Source organism: Podarcis raffonei, chromosome 12 (genome assembly GCF_027172205.1).
Source record: "Podarcis raffonei isolate rPodRaf1 chromosome 12, rPodRaf1.pri, whole genome shotgun sequence".
Lineage (NCBI taxonomy): Eukaryota > Metazoa > Chordata > Lepidosauria > Squamata > Lacertidae > Podarcis > Podarcis raffonei.
The window spans coordinates 58,276,368-58,297,684 of record NC_070613.1 but is presented as its reverse complement, the minus strand read 5'-3'; the positions used below and the strand labels follow the sequence as shown (position 1 = coordinate 58,297,684).

At 42.1% G+C, this 21,317-nt stretch overlaps 3 protein-coding genes across 10 annotated transcripts in view; 2 read left to right on the top strand and 1 right to left on the bottom strand.

The window, feature by feature from the left end:
• TPK1 (thiamin pyrophosphokinase 1) overlaps window positions 1–3,627 on the top strand; it is a 259,313-nt gene extending 255,686 nt beyond the window's left edge. For 6 of the 8 annotated variants that reach the window (XM_053359643.1, XM_053359645.1, XM_053359639.1 and 3 more), the window contains one exon: window positions 445–3,627. In XM_053359643.1, the coding sequence (XP_053215618.1) occupies window positions 445–575 (131 nt within the window). In that variant the 3' untranslated portion in view covers window positions 576–3,627. The remainder of the gene's footprint in view (window positions 1–444) is intronic. The other 2 variants (XR_008327150.1, XM_053359641.1) reach the window with 2 other exon arrangements.
• SEC61G (SEC61 translocon subunit gamma) lies at window positions 1,935–6,467 on the bottom strand. The gene is made up of 4 exons (XM_053359651.1): window positions 6,335–6,467; window positions 4,984–5,083; window positions 2,531–2,633; window positions 1,935–2,071 (listed from the first exon to the last, which is right to left on the bottom strand). The coding sequence occupies exons 2-4, from the start codon at window positions 5,075–5,077 to the stop codon at window positions 2,062–2,064; spliced, it is 207 nt and encodes a 68-aa protein (XP_053215626.1). The 5' UTR covers window positions 5,078–5,083; window positions 6,335–6,467; the 3' UTR covers window positions 1,935–2,061.
• A 2,811-nt stretch (window positions 6,468–9,278) lies between these two features.
• On the top strand, window positions 9,279–16,668 carry LOC128424328 (trichohyalin-like). Its single transcript, XM_053410392.1, has one exon. It carries the CDS (start codon window positions 9,465–9,467, stop codon window positions 16,251–16,253), a length of 6,789 nt encoding a protein of 2,262 aa, XP_053266367.1. The 5' UTR covers window positions 9,279–9,464; the 3' UTR covers window positions 16,254–16,668.
• Window positions 16,669–21,317: the final 4,649 nt, after the last annotated feature.

Genomic DNA, 21,317 nt, shown 5'->3' with positions numbered 1-21,317 from the left:
CAGACACACTGACACATTGTGCCACTATTATGCTACTTTAGATGGGCTAAGAACCGCCCCCCAAAAATGAAGTTCACATGGGTAGATAGGCAAATCTATCGTAACAGCATGTTTTCAGCACTCAAAAAACTAGTGCCTGGGACTATTTGGAGGAAGTCGTTGACAATCAAAGCGCCGCCATGCGTTGGCAGTACTGATCAGACACACTTCTATACTTTCAGGGGGCTGTGGGGAGCTTTTATTATCATGCCATCATAGCTGTAGTCTTCTATGTCCCATTTATGTAGGAGTAAATTCCACTGAACTTTGACAGCCTCACACCTGAATAAACATGTTCAAGATCAGGCTTACACTGCACCAGTTCTACTGACTTTATCCCTATTTTTGTGTTGGTTCAAACTTCAGGAACTCTTGTGCTAACCCTTCCTTTTTCATTGCTTACAGACAGAAGCATTCTGAAGTTTGGGACACTCGTCAGCACTTCAAACACTTATGATGAGTCTGGAGTTGTGACCATTGAAACAGACAAACCTTTGCTTTGGACAATGGGCGTCAAAGATAAAGGATGTGCATAAACTCTCAGCAGTTATTTTTGTTCAGCCCAAGCCTTAAAGCAATGCTTCCTGGGAAAATGTCACTGCACTATCAAAATCTAGATTTCATGCATCAGCTGGATTCTCCACTTCAAGAGTTTATGATTCTATGCAACTTCAATCTATAGAATGCCAGGGATTTTAGTTTTTTGCTATTTGAGCAATGCTGTATTGTAAGCTTTTTTAGAATTCTGAACATTGATGTGTTTTTTATATATACTGCGCATAGGATTTTTTTTAAAGATTGGAAGGACTGATAAAGTGATATTTATATCACTTGATGATATAAATAACTTACAGACTAGAACACTGTATAACTTTGTGTTCTGATAGCTCTATTCAGCAGAACACAAACATTCAACTTGCCAGTGGGCTGGAACAAGTAGTGCGCACCCCAAGCCAAAACCCACAAAATAAGTTGCCATGATAATATGATAACCATGCATGCAACCTCTGTTGCATTCATCTATATTTAGCCCATAGTGTGTGTCAGGGGCCAAATACAAATGGATGCTCACTGATGACAGCTTGGATGCATACATCACGGGCTCCAGGGACCACTTTTGCTTGTATTAAAAGGGGATGGGGAGAGGCAGGCACACAATGAAAATGTGTGGAGTGTCTCCCTGGTAATTACAACAATCTATAAGAAACAAAAACAATTTTTGAGCTAAAACACTTAATTATAATTGCCAAAGTTTAAATGAACAGTCTGTTTTTAAAAAGGGAAGATGGCCTAATGTCGCATTTTAAACAAGTGTTATGCAAATTTTTGCATTTAATAAAGGCTACATTTAAATATCAGACTTGTTATGAATTTGCTTCTGCTATTACATGAGGGAATAAAGAGAAAAGGGCTCTGTCAGTGCTGAACATCTTAAGAGGCAACCAGAACTATATTTGTATACAAAGGTTTTACAGTGGTACCTCGGGTTACAGACGCTTCAGGTTACAGACTCCACTAACCCAGAAATAGTACCTTGGGTTAAGAACTTTGCTTCAGGATGAGAACAGATATCGTGTGGCGGCAACAGGAGGCCCCATTAGCTAAAGTGGTACTTCAGGTTAAGAACAGTTTCAGGTTAAGAACGGACCTCCAGAGCGAACTAAGTTCTTAACCTGAGGTACCACTGCAAAGAGTTTGGAGTGTCCATGCGCTGCTCAGTTTATTCAACTATTGATGCTCCCCTCCCCAGACACTGAAGAGATTGAGCATTTCATAAAACCTGATTTGACCTCAAAGGTTGCATCATTCAGTTTACTAAGCATAAAGTTTTAAGTCTTAAGTCAGTGACATTGGCCTACACGTGCTTGCATTAACCAACTAAGAAGCCACACCAGTTTTACTTTAAAATCTGTTTATAACGACAAGTAGCAAAAGATGATTTAGGAAGATTATGTCAGAAAGGTCAGAATGTTCTCTTTTGTTACCACAAGCAAAATCAAGTTACATGTCTTCTTGATGCATTCAGCCACCCCTGTAAAAAAGAAAAAAAGACAACACAATCACAGAGGCACTTAATAGCATTTTACTTTTTGTTTTTAAAGTAATGTCCCCCCTTTAAAAAAAAATCAAAAAATCTTTGCTTAAAGCTACCATCCTATTTGTTTTTAGCAGCATGCCTTTCCCTTCTGTAAGCAATAGAAAAGTAGCCTGCACATACTTTAAATAAATAAGGTAAAAAGGTAAAGGACCCGTGGATGGTTAAGTCCAGTTGGAGTGTGGCACTCATCTCCACTTTCAGGCCAAGGGAATACATAGTACAGATTCAAAGTAGGTATCTATGTTATTTAAGTATGTCAGTGCATACAGGATTCTAAAGACGACATCATGAGAGCCAGAGATCACAGCAGAGTGCACAAAAATCCAATTTTAGTACATTGCTCACAAGTTGTTGTTTTATACCAGCAATATCAATTATGATGCATGTACTTACACAATGATGTTGTTGATTGGAATATGGATCAGTTTTACAAAGAAACCAATAAATCCCATTATTGCAAATCCTATTGCTGTTGCCATAGCAATCTTCTGGAATTCTGGAATTTTAAAAAAAAATGTATTTAAAAAACGTACTCTTAAATGAATTTTGAATAATTACAACCAAATGTGTTTTTATATTTAGCCAGGAATACTTGAACAATTGGAGGAGACTATGAAGTTTTTCTGATTTAAATCTGGTTATTATTTGAAAATAAGTGTGTGACCATCACCACCCTGCCTATTCACTGAGCACATGCTAGCCTCCCCCTCCCCTCCCCCACTTACAAAATGCCTACACTTTCTGAGTTAAAGGGCCCATGCCTCCCATAACTTGCTAAGTTAGAATCATAGAATTGTAGAGTTGGAAGGGACACCAAGGGTCATCTAGTCCAACCCCCTGCAATGCAGGAATCTCAGCTAGAAGCGTCCATGGCAGACGGCCATCCAACCTCTGTTAAAAACCTCTAAGCAACGAGAGTCCACAACCTCCTGAGGGAGTCTGCTCAACTGTTGAACAGTTCACACTGTCAGAAAGTTCTTCCTGGTGTTTAGTCAGAATCTCCTTTCTTGTAACTTGAATCTATTGGTTCAAGTCCTACCCTCCCATGCAGGAGAAAGCAAGCTTGCTCCCTCTTCCGTGTGATACCCTTTCAGATATTTGAAGATGGCAATCATATAAGCTGCTCCTTATATGAGCACCCTGAGCACAATTGCCACCTTGTATCCTTTAGTCTGTCAAATGACTCCTGGACCAAATATGTATATTGCTGCAGGCAAAGACATTTTCACCCACAAAGCAAAATTGATGTGGCAGCTAAGAAAATACAAGCCAGGTTCAAAAAAACATAGGGGTGAGTGGGCTGTGTTTTTGTTTTATTGCATTTTTAACACCTGTATATCTTATTGAAGAGGGAAAATGCATTGATTAAATTAGGGAGTTGTTTTTTTCATTTTTCTGTTTATGTTTGCTAAATACATCAAAATGACAGCTTGCTGTATTTATACTGTGGTGACCTATGGCTTCAATAATAAAGCTTATATATTGATTCACATTGGTTCCTGAATGTAATTGGGGATCCAGGGATTATCAGATTCCTCTCAGGGCTAGAGGTTTGAGCCCCATGTTGGCCAAAAGATTTGTGCATTGCAGGGGGCTGGCCTAGATGACCCTTGTGGTCCTTTCCAATTCTATGATTCATGATTCTATGCACACCATTGACAGTGATACTGAATGCCCAGAACTTTTTTTTTGGGGGGGGGATCTCCCTCTTGAGCAGAGCTTTCCAAACTTTTCATGTTGGTGACACACTTCTTATACATGCATTATTTTGTGACTAGCAAACCAGAGATTAAACTAACCCCTTACCAGCCCCTAGAGGAGCACTACAGCCAACACACCAGCATGTCACAACACACAGTTTGGAAAGCTCTTCTTCTCTACAGGCTAAGTCTGCCACGTGTGACGGCACCTTAAGTAATCATTAAATCTTCAAGAATTTATGCCTATGCTGCCACTATTTGCCATCTTGTAACATATTCAATGATCTGATGTTACAGAGTAGCTAGGCAAGGAAGGAAGGGAGGAAAAGACCCTAAAAAAGAAGAGTGGTCCACAGGAAATAGATGAAGAAGGGAAAGTCAAGGGAAGAAGTCTGCAAGACATCATAATCACCCCATCATGGGCTTAAGATCTCTAACCAGATTCCATATTGTAACTATACACTCAATCCGAAGAATTTTTTGCAGGGTCTACAATTTTGTCAATTTGTGCTCACTACAACCTTCCCTCACCAAACCTGGGAGGGAGCAGGGTGTTGTCCAACATCACATTGAGCTTGAGGCCCAACACAGCTGCATGGAGTGAGCTGGGTTGGGGAGGCAGAGTGGAACTCTACCCTGTCACACCAGGACTAAGAAAGCCTTGTTCCTTTCCAAGGAACTCCAAGGCTCAGAGTTGTATGACAGAGAGCAACTGACCTTCTCTAGGCTCAAGAGGATGGGCGCTCTTGCCGATGCTGTGTTCCCACAACATAATATATGCTCATCAGTGACAAGATGACAAGCACACTTCTAGACTCTTGCTCAGAATCACTGTCCTCACCCCATTCAAAAGCAAAGCCTCTAGCCATCTATCAGAAACCACACTGTTGCATAGCTCTTAGGCATATGAGCTCAGCTATATATTTTAGATTGTTGGGTTTTTTTGTCTGTTAAAAATGCAACCTATGCAGCATTGATCTCCTCTTTAAAAAACCTACTAAATATTTTACCAACAAAATAAAAATATGATATTAAACACAGGAACTTGTGTTTATTGTCATCTACAGGAATAACTTGTTTATTACATTTTATTCTACTCTGCAATGTCACAAACACATTCAGTGTTTTTCTTCTTGGTGGCTTTACCTTTCCTATCTGGCTTTGTGCATCGTTTAACAAGCCTGATGGAATCTTTCACAAACTGACGACTAGGTTCCACAAACTGCATTACTTGATCCATGATATTCTGCAAGAAAAAGAACCAACATACCAACTTATTAGGATTTTTTTCATATGCAATCATTCCAAATCAGGCTTAGAAATTGCCTTCAATTCAAACCACAAAGCTCCTATACAGCAAATAAAGTTGTTCCCAATTTTTGTTAGCATTTTTTATTTAACTGGTAAAAAAACCAGACATTATATTGATGTTCACTTAAAACAATGCTAATATACCCCAGCATCTACAATGTCATTTTAGAGATCTCCAACATGTTCCTTTAATATTTTTTGTTGCACTAGTGCACAATGATAATGAGCTCAGGGAATTTGGTCATTTGTATGAAGCTATAGTGCAACAGTAATGCACCCATTTTACACCATCACCAATTATGGTTAGCCGACACTGAGGCTCCCGAGCTTCATAGCTTTCCTCCCATTCAGTGTAGGAATATTCAGTTGCTCAAAAGGCGGCAAATCTGCAATACCTTTTAACATTTGGGAGAACATGGAAGTACAGTTGACCAGAGTGGAGGGTAGGGGAGCAGTGACATTAAAAAAACCTGGTGGTAATATAATACCCTAAACTGCACAGCTAAGTTTCCGTCCCTCTCTCCCCACCCCCTTATTACACACGGCTGTGTCCTGAAGCCAATTACAAAGTTTAGAATAAAACACTGCACAGTTCGTGATTTAGGCACAGAAAGGGTTACAAACCTTCGGAAGTGCTTAGTATCAAACCTCATATTTGGCCAATGTTTAATTAGGAACACAGTGAGCACAAGTTTCCCGTATGTGTGTGACGTGATCAGATGTGCCCCCACTTTTCTTACCCCCCCCCTTTGTTTGGGGGGGCGAAGACAGCGATACATGACACGTCGCGTGGTCTCTGCCTGGGAGACACACGGCATTTCCAGACGCAGAAATGGGGCAACACCCCCCCGCCTTCCCTCAGCCCCCTCCGCAGGCGCTCTTCAGATTCACCTGGAATTGGCCTCTTTGTTGTGCCGCTTTAGGTCTTGGTTCTGCCTTCTGCTGCCGCCTCCGACTCGGCCCTTGACCTGAGCGGGAGAAAACAAGTCCCCCTCACAAGCAGCTCCTTTAAGGGAAGCGACAAATGGGGGGGGGCAGACTCGCGGTCAGGGGGGGGGGCTGCGGGGACTTAGAGATGCCGCTTCGCACATGCGCAGGGGCCACGTGCTGCTCTGCAACTCGCTTCTGGGCTCCCGTTCCTGCGCTGCTTCCCCCCCCCCGAGACACGACTCCGCTCGAGACTCACCGACTTGTTGGACACGTAGCAATAGCAGCAACGGGAAAGGAAGGCGGAAGCGGAAGCGAGAGAAAAAACTTGCGCCGGCGACTGGGAAATGACGTCACGGAGCGGCTTCCGCTCGAAGGGGAGGCGGCCGCCATCGCTTTCCGTGGAGACTTCCGGCTCCCAAGTGGCGCAGTTTGTTGTCGTCGCCGCATCTGTCGCCGAGTTCTGTGGCAGAATCAGGGCGCCCTGGAAAATTGCGTTTTGTTTTGGTTTGGTTTGTTTTGAAAGCAGGTAAGGACGCCTGCTTTGGGCTAGCAGGCTTATGACACGTTTGCCGAAATCTAAAGAAATTTGGCACAGGGAATTACCGTGTCCAGTGAAGAAGAGATGTGCCTTAGTATTATTATTATTATTATTATTATTATTATTATTATTATTATTATTATTACAATATGTTTATTTTAAATGTTTATTCACCCACACAGCTTTTCCCTGACAGGGAAATTAGAACAGTTAAAAACATAATGGGGAACAATCATTTTTTAAAAAACAAAAATAAACATTAATAGAATTAAAACTATATGTGTATGTGTGGATTCCTACCAGTTATATGTAGCTGTTTGAAAAGCAGAGGAGGTCCCAGCGCAGCTCTTAAGAATTAGACTTAAGGCACTTGCCAATTTGTTGCTATTTTCTGGTGAGGTTCAGGCACATACAGGCATATTCAGGTTGCTCAGTTAAAGTTGATTTGGAGGTCTTGCAGCACCCCCCCCCAAATACATGCACAATTCAGACTTTTTGTGGTAGCAAAGAGACAGGGAAATATGCTGGAAACTGTCAGATGACATTTGCTTGATGTAACATTGTGTAATCTCTCTGCAAACAAATCAGGATGAGTGCCCCATTTTATCCGTTTTGCAATACAGATTAAAAATAAAACAAATATAGTCTAATCTAATGATAGCTCATCATTAGCATATCAAACCACATGAGACAAGTTAATTAAACATACAAATTATTTTTGTTTGAGTAGGATATGTATGAGCAGAAATCCAGACTTAGTCTCCTAAACCAAGCTTGGGTTTGTTAAAACAATCCAATGTCCCCTTTCAGAGGCACCATATCCTTAGACATCCCCGCTTCCTGAGGAATTATTCACAAGCTTATTCACAAGCTTAGTTATATCAGTTTATTCAAGAGTCACTTTGATCAAATTGATAGTTGTACTTGGATCTCTGAATATTTTGGACCTAACCGTAATTCTCAATATGTTCAGTTTTGTGAGCCCCAGTCTGAATCAGGCCACCCAGATTCAGGTTTCCCATGTCAGACAAGGCTTCTTCCTGGTGGACTGTTGCAGTCCAAAATAACGGAAATTATATGCAAGTCAAATATTAGGGTATTTTTGATATTTTATCTTCATTTAATAGTCCTCGCATCTCCATGCATCTAAAAATTTGCTTCAAACAATAAAGACCTGTAGGCCTAAATATGCCCTCAAAGACCAAATCATTTTTTAAAAAGTCTTTTAAAACAGACATAATTGCTCCAAATTGTTTTAGGCCAATGTCCAGCATTGCAAAATTTTATTATTATTATTATTATTATTATTATTATTATTATTATTATTAGCAGCAGCAGCAGCAGCAGCAGCAGCAGCAGCCACCCATCTGACTGGGTTGCCCCAGCTACTCTGGGTAGCTTCCAACAAAATATTAAAAATACAATAAATATCAAACATTAAATCTAGGGTTGCCTTCAAATGACTTCTAAAAGTCCAAAAGTTGTTTATTTCCTTGACATTTGATGGGAGGGCGTTCCACAGGGCAGGCACCACTATCGAGAAGGCCCTCTGTCTGGTTCCCTGTAACGTCACTTCTCTCAGTGAGGGCACTGCTAGGAGGCCCTTGGAGTTGAACAATGGAGGTGAGGTAAGGCTGTTTAGGGCTTTAAAGGTCAGCACCAACACTTTGAATTGTGCTTGGAAACTTACTGGGATGCAGATCCTTTAGGAATGGTGTTATATGGTGCTGGTGGCTGCTCCCAATCACCAGTCTAGCTGCCGCATTCTGGATTAGTGGTAGTTTCTGAATCACCTTCAAAGATAGCCCCACGTGGAGCACATTGCAGTATTCCAAGCGGGAGATAACCAGAGCATGTACTACTCTGGCAAGAATCTTACTGTTTTCCAATCTGGCATTCAGTTCCTTGGTTCATTGATTATTTATTTATTAGCCAGTCTTCATCCTAAGGTCCCAGGATGGGTTACAGAATTAAAAAACAGTATTAAAAACATTTTAAAGCAATGCTTTAACAAACAATCTAACAATGCTCACCTAATGTCAAGTAGATAACCCTGTGCAGTGGTACCTCGGGTTAAGTACTTAATTCGTTCCAGAGGTCTGTTCTTAACCTGAAACTGTTCTTAACCTGAAGCACCACTTTAGCTAATGGGGCCTCCTGCTGCCGCCGTGCCGCCAGAGCCCGATTTCTGTTCTTATCGTGACGCAAAGTTCTTAACCTGAAGCACTATTTCTGGGTTAGCAGTGTGTAACCTGAAGCGTATGTAACCTGAGGTACCACTGTACACAGTATATTCATGTATCATTGTATAAAGCATACCAGTTCCTGAGTTACAATGAAGTTAGAAATCAGTGTCTCATAATTTTTCAAGAAGAGAAGCATGATGCTGATGGGATATTCCAGAAAGTGTGCAAGCTGCAGTTTTCCATCTAATGATGTAAACAACTTCTTCTTTTTGATTGTAAGCATTTTTGTGCAGGTGAAAAATCAGTAAAAACTACTATTCATACCATTAAACATAGCATATAAATGAAAAAGAAAGGACTATAGGCAATTGTTGGCATTACATGACCTTAAGAACTTGCCTCAAAATTCCAGTGATGATGATGAGACTGATGACATCACAAAATCTCCCTTTGTTATTGAGTCTTTAAGACTCAGTTTTGGCACATTAAGAAATAGTTGTAGATATAGAAGTAGGGCCATGGCAGAGAGGAATTATCAGGGCCTTTTCCCATCAGGCCACTCATAAACTTAATAACTAAACTCTCAAGCCAGCTTCCATAAATTCTTCCTTCCTTTCCAAGGCCCAACTATCTCCTGCATCTGTTCATCTTTTCCCTTCATCATGGATCCAAGAAAAGTTCACAGTGACACACATGACCAGGTCAAGCCTTACTTGAACTTAGCTAATTCTGAAGATCGAGTCTTCCTTCAGGAATCATTAGGAAACATAAATAATTCCTTACTACATACAACAAACAACATTTGTGTAGGTGAAGCTGGTGATAAGCTTCTGAAAGATCCAAGCAAGGAGAACAATTTTGAGGCTTGTAGTGAGGAAACGGAACAATGTCAGAACAATATCCACGAACTGGGATGCAATAGCCTGAAAGTAACTGAAGAGATGAGGAATCAAATCAATGAAAAGTGTAAGGAGGCATTTGAAGTCCTAGCTAAAGGTGAACTTCAGAAAGCAGTTCATTTGTTCACTGAAGCCATTGAGTTGAATCCACATATTCCTAGTTCCTACATTAACCGGGCCAATGTCTTTATGCAGTTGCAGGAGGCACAGGCTGCCATTAAAGACTGTGACATAGCCATTGAACTGAATCCCAAATCAGCAGAGTCATTCAGACTGCGAGGGAAAGCATTCCAGAATTTGGGGCATTGGGAAGAGGCAGCCTGTGATCTTGCTTTAGCTTCTAGACTGGAGTATGAAGAAGAAGCCAATGCTGTGGTAAGAAGATTGAAGTTAGGGTTTCAAAGGATTTCTGAGACACGTGCAAAGTGTGCCTTAAGATACAAGGAATCTGAGTTACTGGAGCGGGTTAAGAATGTAGAGGCAACTTCAAAGGATGATGAAGAAGATCAGAGAGAGAAAGATTTTAGCACACCATTGGAGAATGAAACAGCAAATGGCAAACTAGATCATGAGGATGAGTTCCAATACATGCTAAATGAAAATGTGGAGACAGTTGAGATGTGGAAGCAAACCAATGAAAAAAAGAAAGAAGCCTTTGATGCAGTGGATAAAGGTGAACTGCAAAGAGCCATTGACCTGTTCACTGAAGCTATTGAATTAAACCCCCGGTGTGCCAACTTGTATGTTTGCCGAGCCAGTACCTTTCTAAAGCTGCGTATGCCACATGCTGCCATAAGCGACTGCAATCAAGCTATAAAAATAAACCCTGATGCAGCATTACCATATAAGTGGCGCGGGGGCGCATTTCATCTGTTAGGATGCTTGCAGGAGGCCGCTAAAGATCTTTCTTTGGCCTGTCAGTTGGATTATGATGAAAATACATATACCATGTTGAAGGAGGTAGAAGCAGAGACCCAGTCATGCACTCAATGTTGGAGAAAGCATGAAGAAAAATGTAATACGGAATCATTTACGGAAAAGATGGAAAGGATGAAAGAAGCCCTTGTGGACCCAGAGAGTACACAGACAAAGATTCCATTGAAAACACCAAAACACCAAGATACCATTTCAGAAGAACAAGAAAGGAGAAAATTTAAACTCTCCAAAGAAAAGGAAGTTCCATATGATCATGCCCAAGAACACGAACCATTTATTCATTTTCCAGAGGAAGAATGCAAAGCCTGTCCTCTGTATGCTGCAGAACAGGAAAAAGGTCAACTCATAGCACATGAAAAATACGAAACATCTGACGTTCAGGAACTAGAGAATCAGAAGGGAACTAAGAGTGATTCTGAATGCATTAAATCAGAGAGTGAGGAGAGTGAATTGGAAATTGATACTGAAGAGGTGATTGAACCAGATGAAGATGTTCCTCAAGAGATGGGAGATGAAAACTTGAAAGTAACAGAGGAAATGCGAAAACAGGCCAGTGAAAAGAAAAGAGAAGGTATTGATGCAATCAATAAAGGTGAACTTCTTAAAGCTTTAGATCTGTTAACTGAAGCTATTAAGCTAAACCCACACCTTACCATTTTATATGCAAACCGAGCCAAGGTCTATATGAAGCTTCAGAAACCAAATGCTGCAATTAGGGACTGTGACAAAGCCATACAGATCAACCCTGATTCGGCTCAGCCCTACAAGTGGAGAGGAAGAGCATTGCAGCTACTTGGTTACTGGCAGAGGGCTGCTAAAGACCTAGCCTTGGCCTGCCAATTGGATTATGATGAAGAATCCTATGCCATGTTGAAGGAGATACAGCCAAAGGCTCAGAAAATTGCAAAATACTGGCGAAAGCATGAGCAGAAACTTGAGAAAAAGAAGTACAAGGAGCTTCTAGAAAGCCTTCACAAAGTTTGTGAGAAGCATGAAAGACCACAAAGTATACTTGCAGGGTTAGAAAGTGATGACAAGGTAGCCACTGAAGACCAGAGAAGGGCTTGGAAGGAAACCATGAAGGAATGGCAGGGAGTCAGACACACCATCCTAAGGAAACAGGAGGGAATGTCCCAGGAAGACGTGGGAAGAAGTCTGCAAGAAAGCATATGGATACAATATAGGTCTTTTGAAAAGGAGACTGATGAACAAGAAAACTTTCAGCAGAAGCTACTGAAGGAGCAAGAAAGAGTTCAGCACAAGGAAGTAAAATACCAGGGAACAGTCCATCAGAAAGAGCTGGAGGAACAGTTAAGAGCCCTTCAGCAGGAACTTGAGGAAAAGCTTAGAGCTTATCAAGAAGAACTGGATGAAGAGGAGAATTCTCTGAGAAGGTTATTAGAAGAACAGGAAAAATCACATCAGAAGTTACTCTATCAGCAAGAAAAAGCTTACAAAGTGATCCTAGAAGAGCAGGCAAAAGCTCAGCTGCTAGCTCTGGAGGAACTAGAAAGAGCTCAGCAAGCAGCTCTGGAGGAACTGGCAAAAGCTCGACTGACAGTCCTGGGGGAACAGGAAAGAGCTCAGCAACAAGCCCTTGAGGAAGAGGAGAGAGCTCTGAAAGCTCTGGAAAGTGCTCATAAGCAAGCACTGGAAGAACAGAAGAAAGCTCATGTGGTTGCCATGGAAGAACAGAAACTGGCACACACAAAATCTCTAGAAGAAAAGATGGTGGCTGAGGCAGCTCTGGAAGAACTCCAGAGAACTCAAAGGAAGTTTCAAGAAGAGCGAGAAATGGCTGAAAAGAAAACAATTGAAGAAAAAGAAAAAGCTCAGAAGACGCTAGAAAAAATAGAAAGTGCTCAAAAGAAGGCTGTGGAGGAACAGGAAAGAGCCCAGAAAGCCCTAGAAGCTTTAGAATTTGCTCATAAACAGGCTCTGGAGCAGCAAAAAAAAGCTCAGATGGCCATCATGGAAAAAGAGCAAGCACAGAAAAAATCTCTAGAAGAAACAAGTATGTCTGAAGCAGCCCAGGAAGAACTATCAAGGGCTAAAAGAAAGGTCCTGGACAATCAGGAAATGCCAGAGAAGAAAGCAATGGAAGAAAGAAGGGTGCTTCAGAGAGGCCTAGAAGAATTAGACATTGCTCAGAAGAAGGCTGTGGAGGAACAAGAAAGAGCTCAGAAAGCTCTGGAAGCTCTGGAAAGAGCTCATAAGCAGGCACTGCAGGAACAGGAGCAAGCACAGAAAAAAGCTCTTAAAGAAAAGAAGATGGCTGAGGCAGCTCTAGAAGAACTCTCAAGGGCTCAGAGAAAGATCCAAGAAGACCAGGAAAGGGCTGAAAAGAAAGCAATGCAAGAAAGAGTGGCACTTCAGAAAAGACGAGAAGAATTAGAGATTGCTCAAAAGAAGGCATTGAAGGAACAGGAGAGAGCTCAGAAAGCTCAGAAAGCTCTGGAAAGAGCTCATCAGCAGGCGCTGGAGGAACAGAAGAAAGCCCAAGTGGCAGCCATGGAAGAGCAGAACCGAGCCCAGAAAAAAGCTCTAGAAGAAAAGAAGATGGCTGAGGCAGCCATGGAACAACTCCTGGGGATTCAGAGAAAAGTCCAAGAAGAGCAGGAAAGGGCTGAGAAAAAAACAGTGGAAGAAAGAGAGGTACTTCAAAAGAGCCAAGAAGAATTAGAGTTTGCTAAGAAGGCCGCCCTGGAAGAACAGGAAAGAGCTCAGAAAGCTCTGGAAGCTCTAGAAAGAGCACATCAGCAGGCACAGGAGGAACAGAAGAAAGCCCAGGTGGCAGCCATGGAAGAACAGGAACTAGCACAAAAGAAATATCTAGAAGAAAAAAAGATGGCAGAGGAAGCCCTGGAAAAACTCTTGACGAAGGTTAAAAAAGAACAGGAGATGGTTGAGAAAAGAGCAATGGCAGAAGAAGAGAGAGCTGAGAAGACTAAAAAAGAATTAGACATTGCTCAGAAGAAGGCCCTTGAGGACTTGGAGACAACTAGAAAAAAGGCCAGGGAGGACCAGGAAAGAGCCCAGAATGCTCTGGAAGCTCTTGACAGAGTTCATAAGCAGGCATTGCAGGAACAGGAGCAAGCACAGAAAAAAGCTCTTAAAGAAAAGAAGAGGGCTGAGGCAGCTCTAGAAGAACTCTCAAGGGCTCAGAGAAAGATCCAAGAAGAGCAGGAAAGGGCTGAAAAGAAAGCAATGCAAGAAAAAGGAGTTCTTCAGAAGAGCCGAGAGGAATTAGAGATCGCCCAAAAGAAGGCACTGGAGGAACAGGAAAGAGCTCAGAAAGCTCTGGAGGCTCTGGAGCGAGCTCGTAAGCAATCATTGGAGGAACAGAAGAAAGCCCAGGTGGTAGCCATGGAAGAACAAGATCAAGCCCAAAGAAAAGCTCTAGAAGAAAAGAAGAGGGCTGAGGCAGCCATGGAACAACTCCTGAGAGTGCAAAGAAAGTTTCAAGAAGAGCAGGAAATAGCTGAAAAGAAAGCAGTGGAAGAAAAAGAATTACTTCAGAAGGGCCTAGAAGAATTAGGGATCGCTAAGAAGAAGGCTCTAGAGGAACAGGAAAGAGCTCAGAAAGCTCTGGAAGCTCTAGAAAGAGCACATCAGCAGGCACAGGAGGAACAGAAGAAAGCCCAGGTGGCAGCCATGAAAGAACAGGAATTAGCACAAAAGAAATATCTAGAAGAAAAAAAGATGGCAGAGGAAGCCCTGGAAAAACTCTTGACGAAGGTTAAAAAAGAACAGAAAATGACTGAGAAGAGAGCAATGGCAGAAGAAGAGAGAGCTGAGAAGACTAAAAAAGAATTAGAATTTGCTCAGAAGAAGGCCCTTGAGGACTTGGAGACAGCCAGAAAAAAGGCCAGGGAGGACGAGGAAAGAGCCCAGAATGCTCTGGAAGCTCTGGAAAGAGCTCATAAGCAGGCACTGCAGGAACAGGAGCAAGCACAGAAAAAAGCTCTTAAAGAGAAGAAGAGGGCTGAGGCAGCTCTAGAAGAACTCTCAAGGGCTCAGAGAAAGATCCAAGAAGAGCAGGAAAGGGCTGAAAAGAAAGCAATGAGAGAAAAAGAGGTAGCTCAGAAGCCCCTAGAAGAATTAGAGATTGCCCAAAAGAAGGCATTGGAGGAGCAGGAGAAAGCACAAAAAGCTCTAGAAGCTCTGGAAAAAGCTCATCAGCAGGCACTGCAGGAGCAGAAGAAAGCCCAGCTGGCAGTCATGGAAGAACAGGAACTAGCACAAAAAAAGTCTCTAGAAGAAAAGAAGATGGCAGAGGCAGCCCTGGAAGAACTCTTAAGGACTCAGAAGACATTCCAAGAAGAGCAGGAAAGGGCTGAGAAGAAAACGATGAGAGAAAAAGAGGGAGTTCAGAAGCTCTTAAAAGAATTAGACATTGCTCAAAAGAAGGCCCTGGAGGAAAATAAAAGAGCTCAACACAAGGCCTTAGAGGAACAAAGGATAGCCCAGCAGGCTATGGAAGAGCTGGAGAGAGCACATGCTAAGTCTATAGAGGAACAGCAGAGAGCTCAGATGATAGCCTTTGAAGAACAGCAGAAAACTAAGATGATGCATATTGAACTGGAGGAAACTCGAAACAAAGTGTTGGAGGAACAAGAAAGAGCACAGAAGAGAGCAGTAGAGGAACAAGTGAAAGCTCAACATATTATAGAAGAATTGACAAAAGTTCAAAAGTCAGCTCTGGAGGAACAAGAAAGAGCTAGGAAGGCAGCCCTAGCAGAGCAGCAGAGAGCGGAGATGATGCTTAAGGAGCTGGAGGAAAGACACAGAAAAACCTTGGAAGAACAGGAAATCATACAGAAGAAGGCCCTTGAGCAACAAGAAAGAGCCCATCTTGCAACAGAGGAGTTAGCAAAAGCTCAAAAGTCAGCTCTTGAGGAACAAGAAAGAGCTAGGAAGACAGCTCTAGCAGAGCAGCAGAGAGCCGAGAAGATGCTTAAGGAGCTGGAGGAAAGACAGAGAAAAGAACGACAAAGAACACAGAAGAAGACTGTTGAGCAACAAGAAAGGGTTCGACTTGCTCTGGAGACATTGGCAAAGGCTCAAAAGTCAGCTGTGGAGGAACAAGAAAGAACCCGGAAGGCAGCCCTAGCAGAGCAGCAGAAAGCTGAAATGATGCTTAAGGAGCTAGAAGAAAAGCAGAGCAAAGAACGGCAAAGAATGCAGAAGAAAGCCATTGAGCAACAAGAAAGGGCCCATCTTGCTATGGAGGAATTGGCAAAGGGTCGAAAGGCAGCTCTGGAGGAACAAGGGAAGGTTCTGAAGAAGGCCCTGGAAGAACAGAAGGCAACTGAAAAGGGCACGGTAGAGGGAGCACAGAAAAAGGCCTTGGAGGAAACAGAAGCACAGAATAAAAATCCATCACAAATTCAGGAACCTGTTTTTAAAAGGATTCATGAGGCATACAAGTTCATACAGAAACTGGGTGCTACTGAGCCAGAAGGAGCTCCTAGAAAGCTCTGCGTTGAGCACGGAAAGGCTCGCAAGAACCTAGAACAGAAAGAACACCAGCAACCACAGAAGGGCCCGGATCATGACATGAGTTCACGAAGGCCGTTCTCGGACTCTGTTTTGGACTTTTTCCAAACAGATTAAATTCCAGAACTCTGATCCTGAATGAGGGTTAGGGAGGGGAAAAGATGGACTGAATTTGAAAGTCATCTGCAGGTACTGTGTTAATGAAAGTAAAACTGGGAAGGAAGGAAAAAGAAGAGAAATGTTTCTATTTTTAAAGTGTTCCCATACACACAGTAATTTTTGTAGGATTAAATCATTCCTGTCCACACAGCAGCACTGGGTCCTCAAACAGACAGATAGTCATGAACGCACAATGTTTTTTCGTATCATCATGAGTGCCTCAGGGCTTAACTCCTGAGCAGGAGTTGGTTGGTTCCTCCTCAATCACTACAAATAGTATCTAGGAAGCACCTGAGCTCTTTTACACACACATACTAAGTATTTTTGACAGTTGATCAGATTTTTAAAATAAAAGATTTCATTTTCTACCCAGTGTTTTAAACATTAACTAATATTTTTCAAAATATTACAATATTTTCCCCCTGTTCAAATGCTTCCCTACTACCCATGACAGATTTATTTATTTATTTTAGAAACACAGAAATATTAGATACGGGGGGGGGACAATGTTAGATGCAGATGAACAGAATATTTAAGGCACAATTAGAAAATGGGTAAAATAAAACAATTGGCTTCTTAGTTTGAGTATTTTCAAGACTCATTCTGATTCAAATAAACATTTCAACCCCTTCTCTGAGTGGGAGCCTCTTTCCCTTGCTCCTTTCCTCAGTCTATGAGATAAGAAATCTACAAATATTTGGTTAATCTCCAGCTTCTCTCAATGCTGTTTCTACAATGAAAAGAAATGTGTTGGTATTTTCATCCCATCCTATCCCATCCTAACATCCTATGTTAAGGGGACTGAATGGACAGACCACTTTGAAAAGGGCCATGTTGCACATTCTTCTTCTTCTTCTTCTTCTTCTTCTTCTTCATAATAATAATAATAATAATAATAATAATAATAATAATAATAATTTATTATTTATACCCCGCCCATCTGGCTGGGCTTCCCCAGCCACTCTGGGCGTCTTCCAAAAAAATATTAAAATACTGTAATACATCAAACATTAAAAGCTTCCCTAAACAGGGCTGCCTTCAGATGTCTTCTAAAAGTCTGGTAGTTGTTGTTCTCTTTGACATCTGATGGGAGGGCGTTCCACAGGGCGGGCACCACCACCGAGAAGGCCCTCTGCCTGGTTCCCTGTAACTTGGCTTCTCGCAATGAGGGAACTGCTGGACCGAGGCAGTTTAGGGCTTTAAAGGTCAGCACCAACACTTTGAATTGTGCTCGGAAACGTACTGGGAGCCAATGGCCTCTAATCTAATGTGGAGACTGGTTGTGGTTTTGGTATCAACAAAATTCCACTAAAGTTAGGAGACAATCCCCAATGAACAGATTTCAGATTTCCAGCCTCCAAACCTACTCTTATCTGTCAGGGAATCAGAGAATCAGAGAACTGTAGAGCTGGAAGGGACCGTGAGTTCATCTAGTCCTTGCCCTGCAATGCAGGAATCTTTTGCCCAATGTGGGACTCAAACCCATAATCCTGAGATTAAGAGTCTCATGCTCTATCCACTGAGCTATAGACTCTGATAATAAAACAATAACTGAATGTAGTGCTTTTTTTGGGGGGAGACTCGGGGAGACGCATGCCACTAAACATTTTGTGAATCTAATGGGAGAAGAAACTAATTCTTTAAAGAAAATTTTAGTTTCTTCTCTAGCACGGTGAATTGTCAGTTCTGTTGCTACCCCCGATGGCGGCCTCATTTCCTTTCACAGTGTTTCCTGAGTCTCAGATGGAAGCGAGCATTTACTGTGTGGAGCAGTGTACTGTATTTATTTTTCCCAATTTGAAATATAAAATGGTGGTTTTCTTGAGTCAAAATGAGAGTACCCCTAAACATTCTTTTTAGAAAAAAGCACTGACTGAATGTACTTTATAGATTAAGGAAGAATTACGAAATGATGAGTCTTCCCACACCATACTTTTCACTGTACAGCCAGACACAAAACTGCTAAGACAGCTGTTAAGGCATCCTGCATGTACATATATTTGAAATGATTGACATCAAAATCCTTTTTTTCCATATTGCAACCCAGTGTCCTCTTTGAGATGCTAAAATTAAAACATTGGATACACCCTAATTATTATTGTTTTAGAAAAATTCAGAGTGGTTTAAAATAATGCACTTTCTCATTTTGATGAAGTATGGATTTTTGCCTTCTTGCCAGATCCTGATTTTTAACCACAGCCTAGATATTGGGGGGGGGGGTGAGTTTGCAATAGTGGGACTTCAAAATACAAACTCCACTTACACCCCACACTCTCTGCTATGAGTGCCCTGAATCCGCTCTTTTCAAATTTAGGTTTGGCTCAAAACGGGACCACATCAGCGAGGCTGAGAGGGAGGTCTTGTTGTCTGGGCAGCCCAGGACCTCCATACCCATTGCCCAGGCTTGCACCCTGGAGAGGTCACTTCAGTGCTGCTAACGCAGCAAAAACAATGGAGTAACAAAATGGGGTTTGCCTCCACTGCTAGCCAGCTTCCTGTGCCAGTTCCCTCCTTCCCAGGCAAAATAACACCACCCATCCTTCCTTTTTCTGTCATGGGAAGAGGTAATTGGAAAGAGGGCTCTTTAGATACAGGAAATAACTTTCCAACCATTTGTTAACTGATGCTCCTGAACATGGTTCGCCCATCATTTATTGCCTGCAAATTTTTCTTTCTTCCCCTGAAATCTAAACTTAATCAGGAGACAACTGTAGGAAATGGACCATAGGACTGAAAATTAACTGTGACCCTTCATGTGATAATATGCTTTTCTCAATGTGTTTTCTCAACAATTAGCATTTCTGAAATGCTAGTGTCTATTAGCATAAAGCTCCTGTATAGTGTACTCTACATGTATACTTTATGCATAATGGACAGCTGCTTATCCGGGATAAAAACTGGTAGCCATTTCTCATAAATGACAGTGCCCAAGATAGTATGGTGTAGTTTGCGCCACATTATCACCATAGCAACCAAAACATGTTTATTGAAAGGAGAGTGCCATATATTAATATTCTTACATTCCAAGTACTGGCACCAGGTGGCACCATAGCCCAGTTATAAAACAATAATAGTGCTCCCTTGAACCTAAATAATACTTTTATAGAAGTAACTTTCATTTCACAGCAGATTGGAAATGTACATTTTTACTAACAAACTGATTTTCTACTGTACAAAATGTGCTGTGGGTCTGCAGAAGATCTTCCTGAGTTTAGCTGAGCTTCTAAAATCAGTTCCAGCTGCTGCCCCTGAACTGACCATCTGTCACTCCAATTGGCCCAGGCTCAAGGAGAATTGCCCCCTATACTTGTGCTCAGGCCCCCAAGCCAAGCACACCTGGCTGACTTCCGTCTCCAAACTCAAACTCACTGAACAGGTATCCTTCCCATCATGATTCCAGCTCCCAAAGGGGCAACTGAGGGGAGGCAGAAGGAGCCTCTCTTCTCCAGAATTGTGCTTTTTGGCACTGAGGATTAAGGAGATCTCAAACTACAGTTCCTGGGATCCTTTGGGGGAAGCACTGTGCTTTAAATGTATGGTGTGGACATGAGTATAGCGAGGAAGAAGCCTAGAGGTGGATCATAACTGCAAGCAGCCACAGAACAAACAATCTAGGTATCCCTATTAAGAGAGAGGGTGGGAGGGATGCATTTCACATGCCCACCTGCCCCTGCTTTTGGTCCAAATACAGCTCTTTTGGGTTCTGCCAGCACTTGCTTAGTTTTATCCTTCGCTTCCTTTCACTCCAGTTAAATCAAATCCCAGTCTTCCTCGCAATACATCTTTTGTCGAAACCTTTTCTCCTAGTTGCTGGACTCTGATTCTTTGTTTCCTGTCAGTCCCCACAATCCAGACCTGCTACCTTGATCCGTCATGGTTCTGGCCAATCCACAAAGCTGCAAGGGACAGGCCTGGGCTGTGGTCACTGCAGGTAGTCCTGGCCATAAAGCTACTTCCCACACTCCCTGTTGTCCCATAGAGCTCTGGGCAGAGAGCGAAGGAAACCAGAGTCTGGACAAACCTCCCCATATCAATACAAACACCATTAACTGGTGGAAATCTAATCAGCCACAATTTTATGCCCTTCTGAATCTTTTTCTGTGTTGATGGTTTCAGCATTTAGTGAAGTTTCTATATATATATATTTAAGGCAGCTGTGTTCTGAATCTTGAAATAATTCTCCACTTTCTCATGCTTGAAGGGTTAGTTCTGAATGTGAAACAGAAATTCAAGATTGTGAAAATTGAATTAGTTACTATGGCTCTTTATAGAAGCTGCTTCCTCTCTTTAACCAGACGTGGGTTGTTGTTGTTGTGCAGTGTCTTTATATGGAGGTACTGAATATCTGAGAATGAAGCCACCTAGTTTTCATCTCATGCCTACAATAAATGTAGCCAACTATTGTTTCTCTGGGAGAAGCTGGGGGAACACAGAACAACTATAGCAATCTGGAAGCAATTAAGCTAATATCTGTCCATTCTAATGGGCAGCTATACAGGTTCTTCCATTCAAAGGGCGGCAGTTAATCAATCCAGCTATTAAGATCTTTCTCTGTAAAATCGTTGCCCAAATGCTCTACGGGGCTGAGATATGGCGAACTGATGTTACATCTGAAATAAAGGTCCTACAAAATAAATTTATGAGGCAGATTTTGGGGCTTCCCTGTGGGACACTGGCAACCCACCTCAGAGCTGAGTTGGGCCTCCCCTCGCTAGCAGCCAAAATTGATCTAGCCTATCTGAGGTATTGGCACAGGCTAAACGCCTTCAAGGATCACCCCCTTACTAAGCTCTGCTGGTTAGAGCAACTAAGGACAGGTGGCTGGGCACAAAAGTGCCAAGATAAGCTTAGGATTTATAATCTTCAAATGGAGAACTACATAGTCCTTAGCCCACATGACCTTAGAAATTGGATTTTTGATCACGATGCCAGCCAAAACAGAGCATCCATCATTGCTGCCCGTTACCCTACTTGGTACCCCCAAATTAAGACAATCACTCAAGGCCCCATTATCTTGAGACT

Bases quoted from the DNA above. Each gene is read 5' to 3' on its own strand.
- SEC61G (XM_053359651.1), bottom strand. From the start codon at position 5,077: ATGGATCAAGTAATGCAGTTTGTGGAACCTAGTCGTCAGTTTGTGAAA. The intron at 2,634-4,983 runs GTAAAGCCACCA...TTAAAATTCCAG, and splicing joins CACAAAGCCAGATAGGAAAG to AATTCCAGAAGATTGCTATG.
- LOC128424328 (XM_053410392.1), top strand. From the start codon at position 9,465: ATGGATCCAAGAAAAGTTCACAGTGACACACATGACCAGGTCAAGCCT.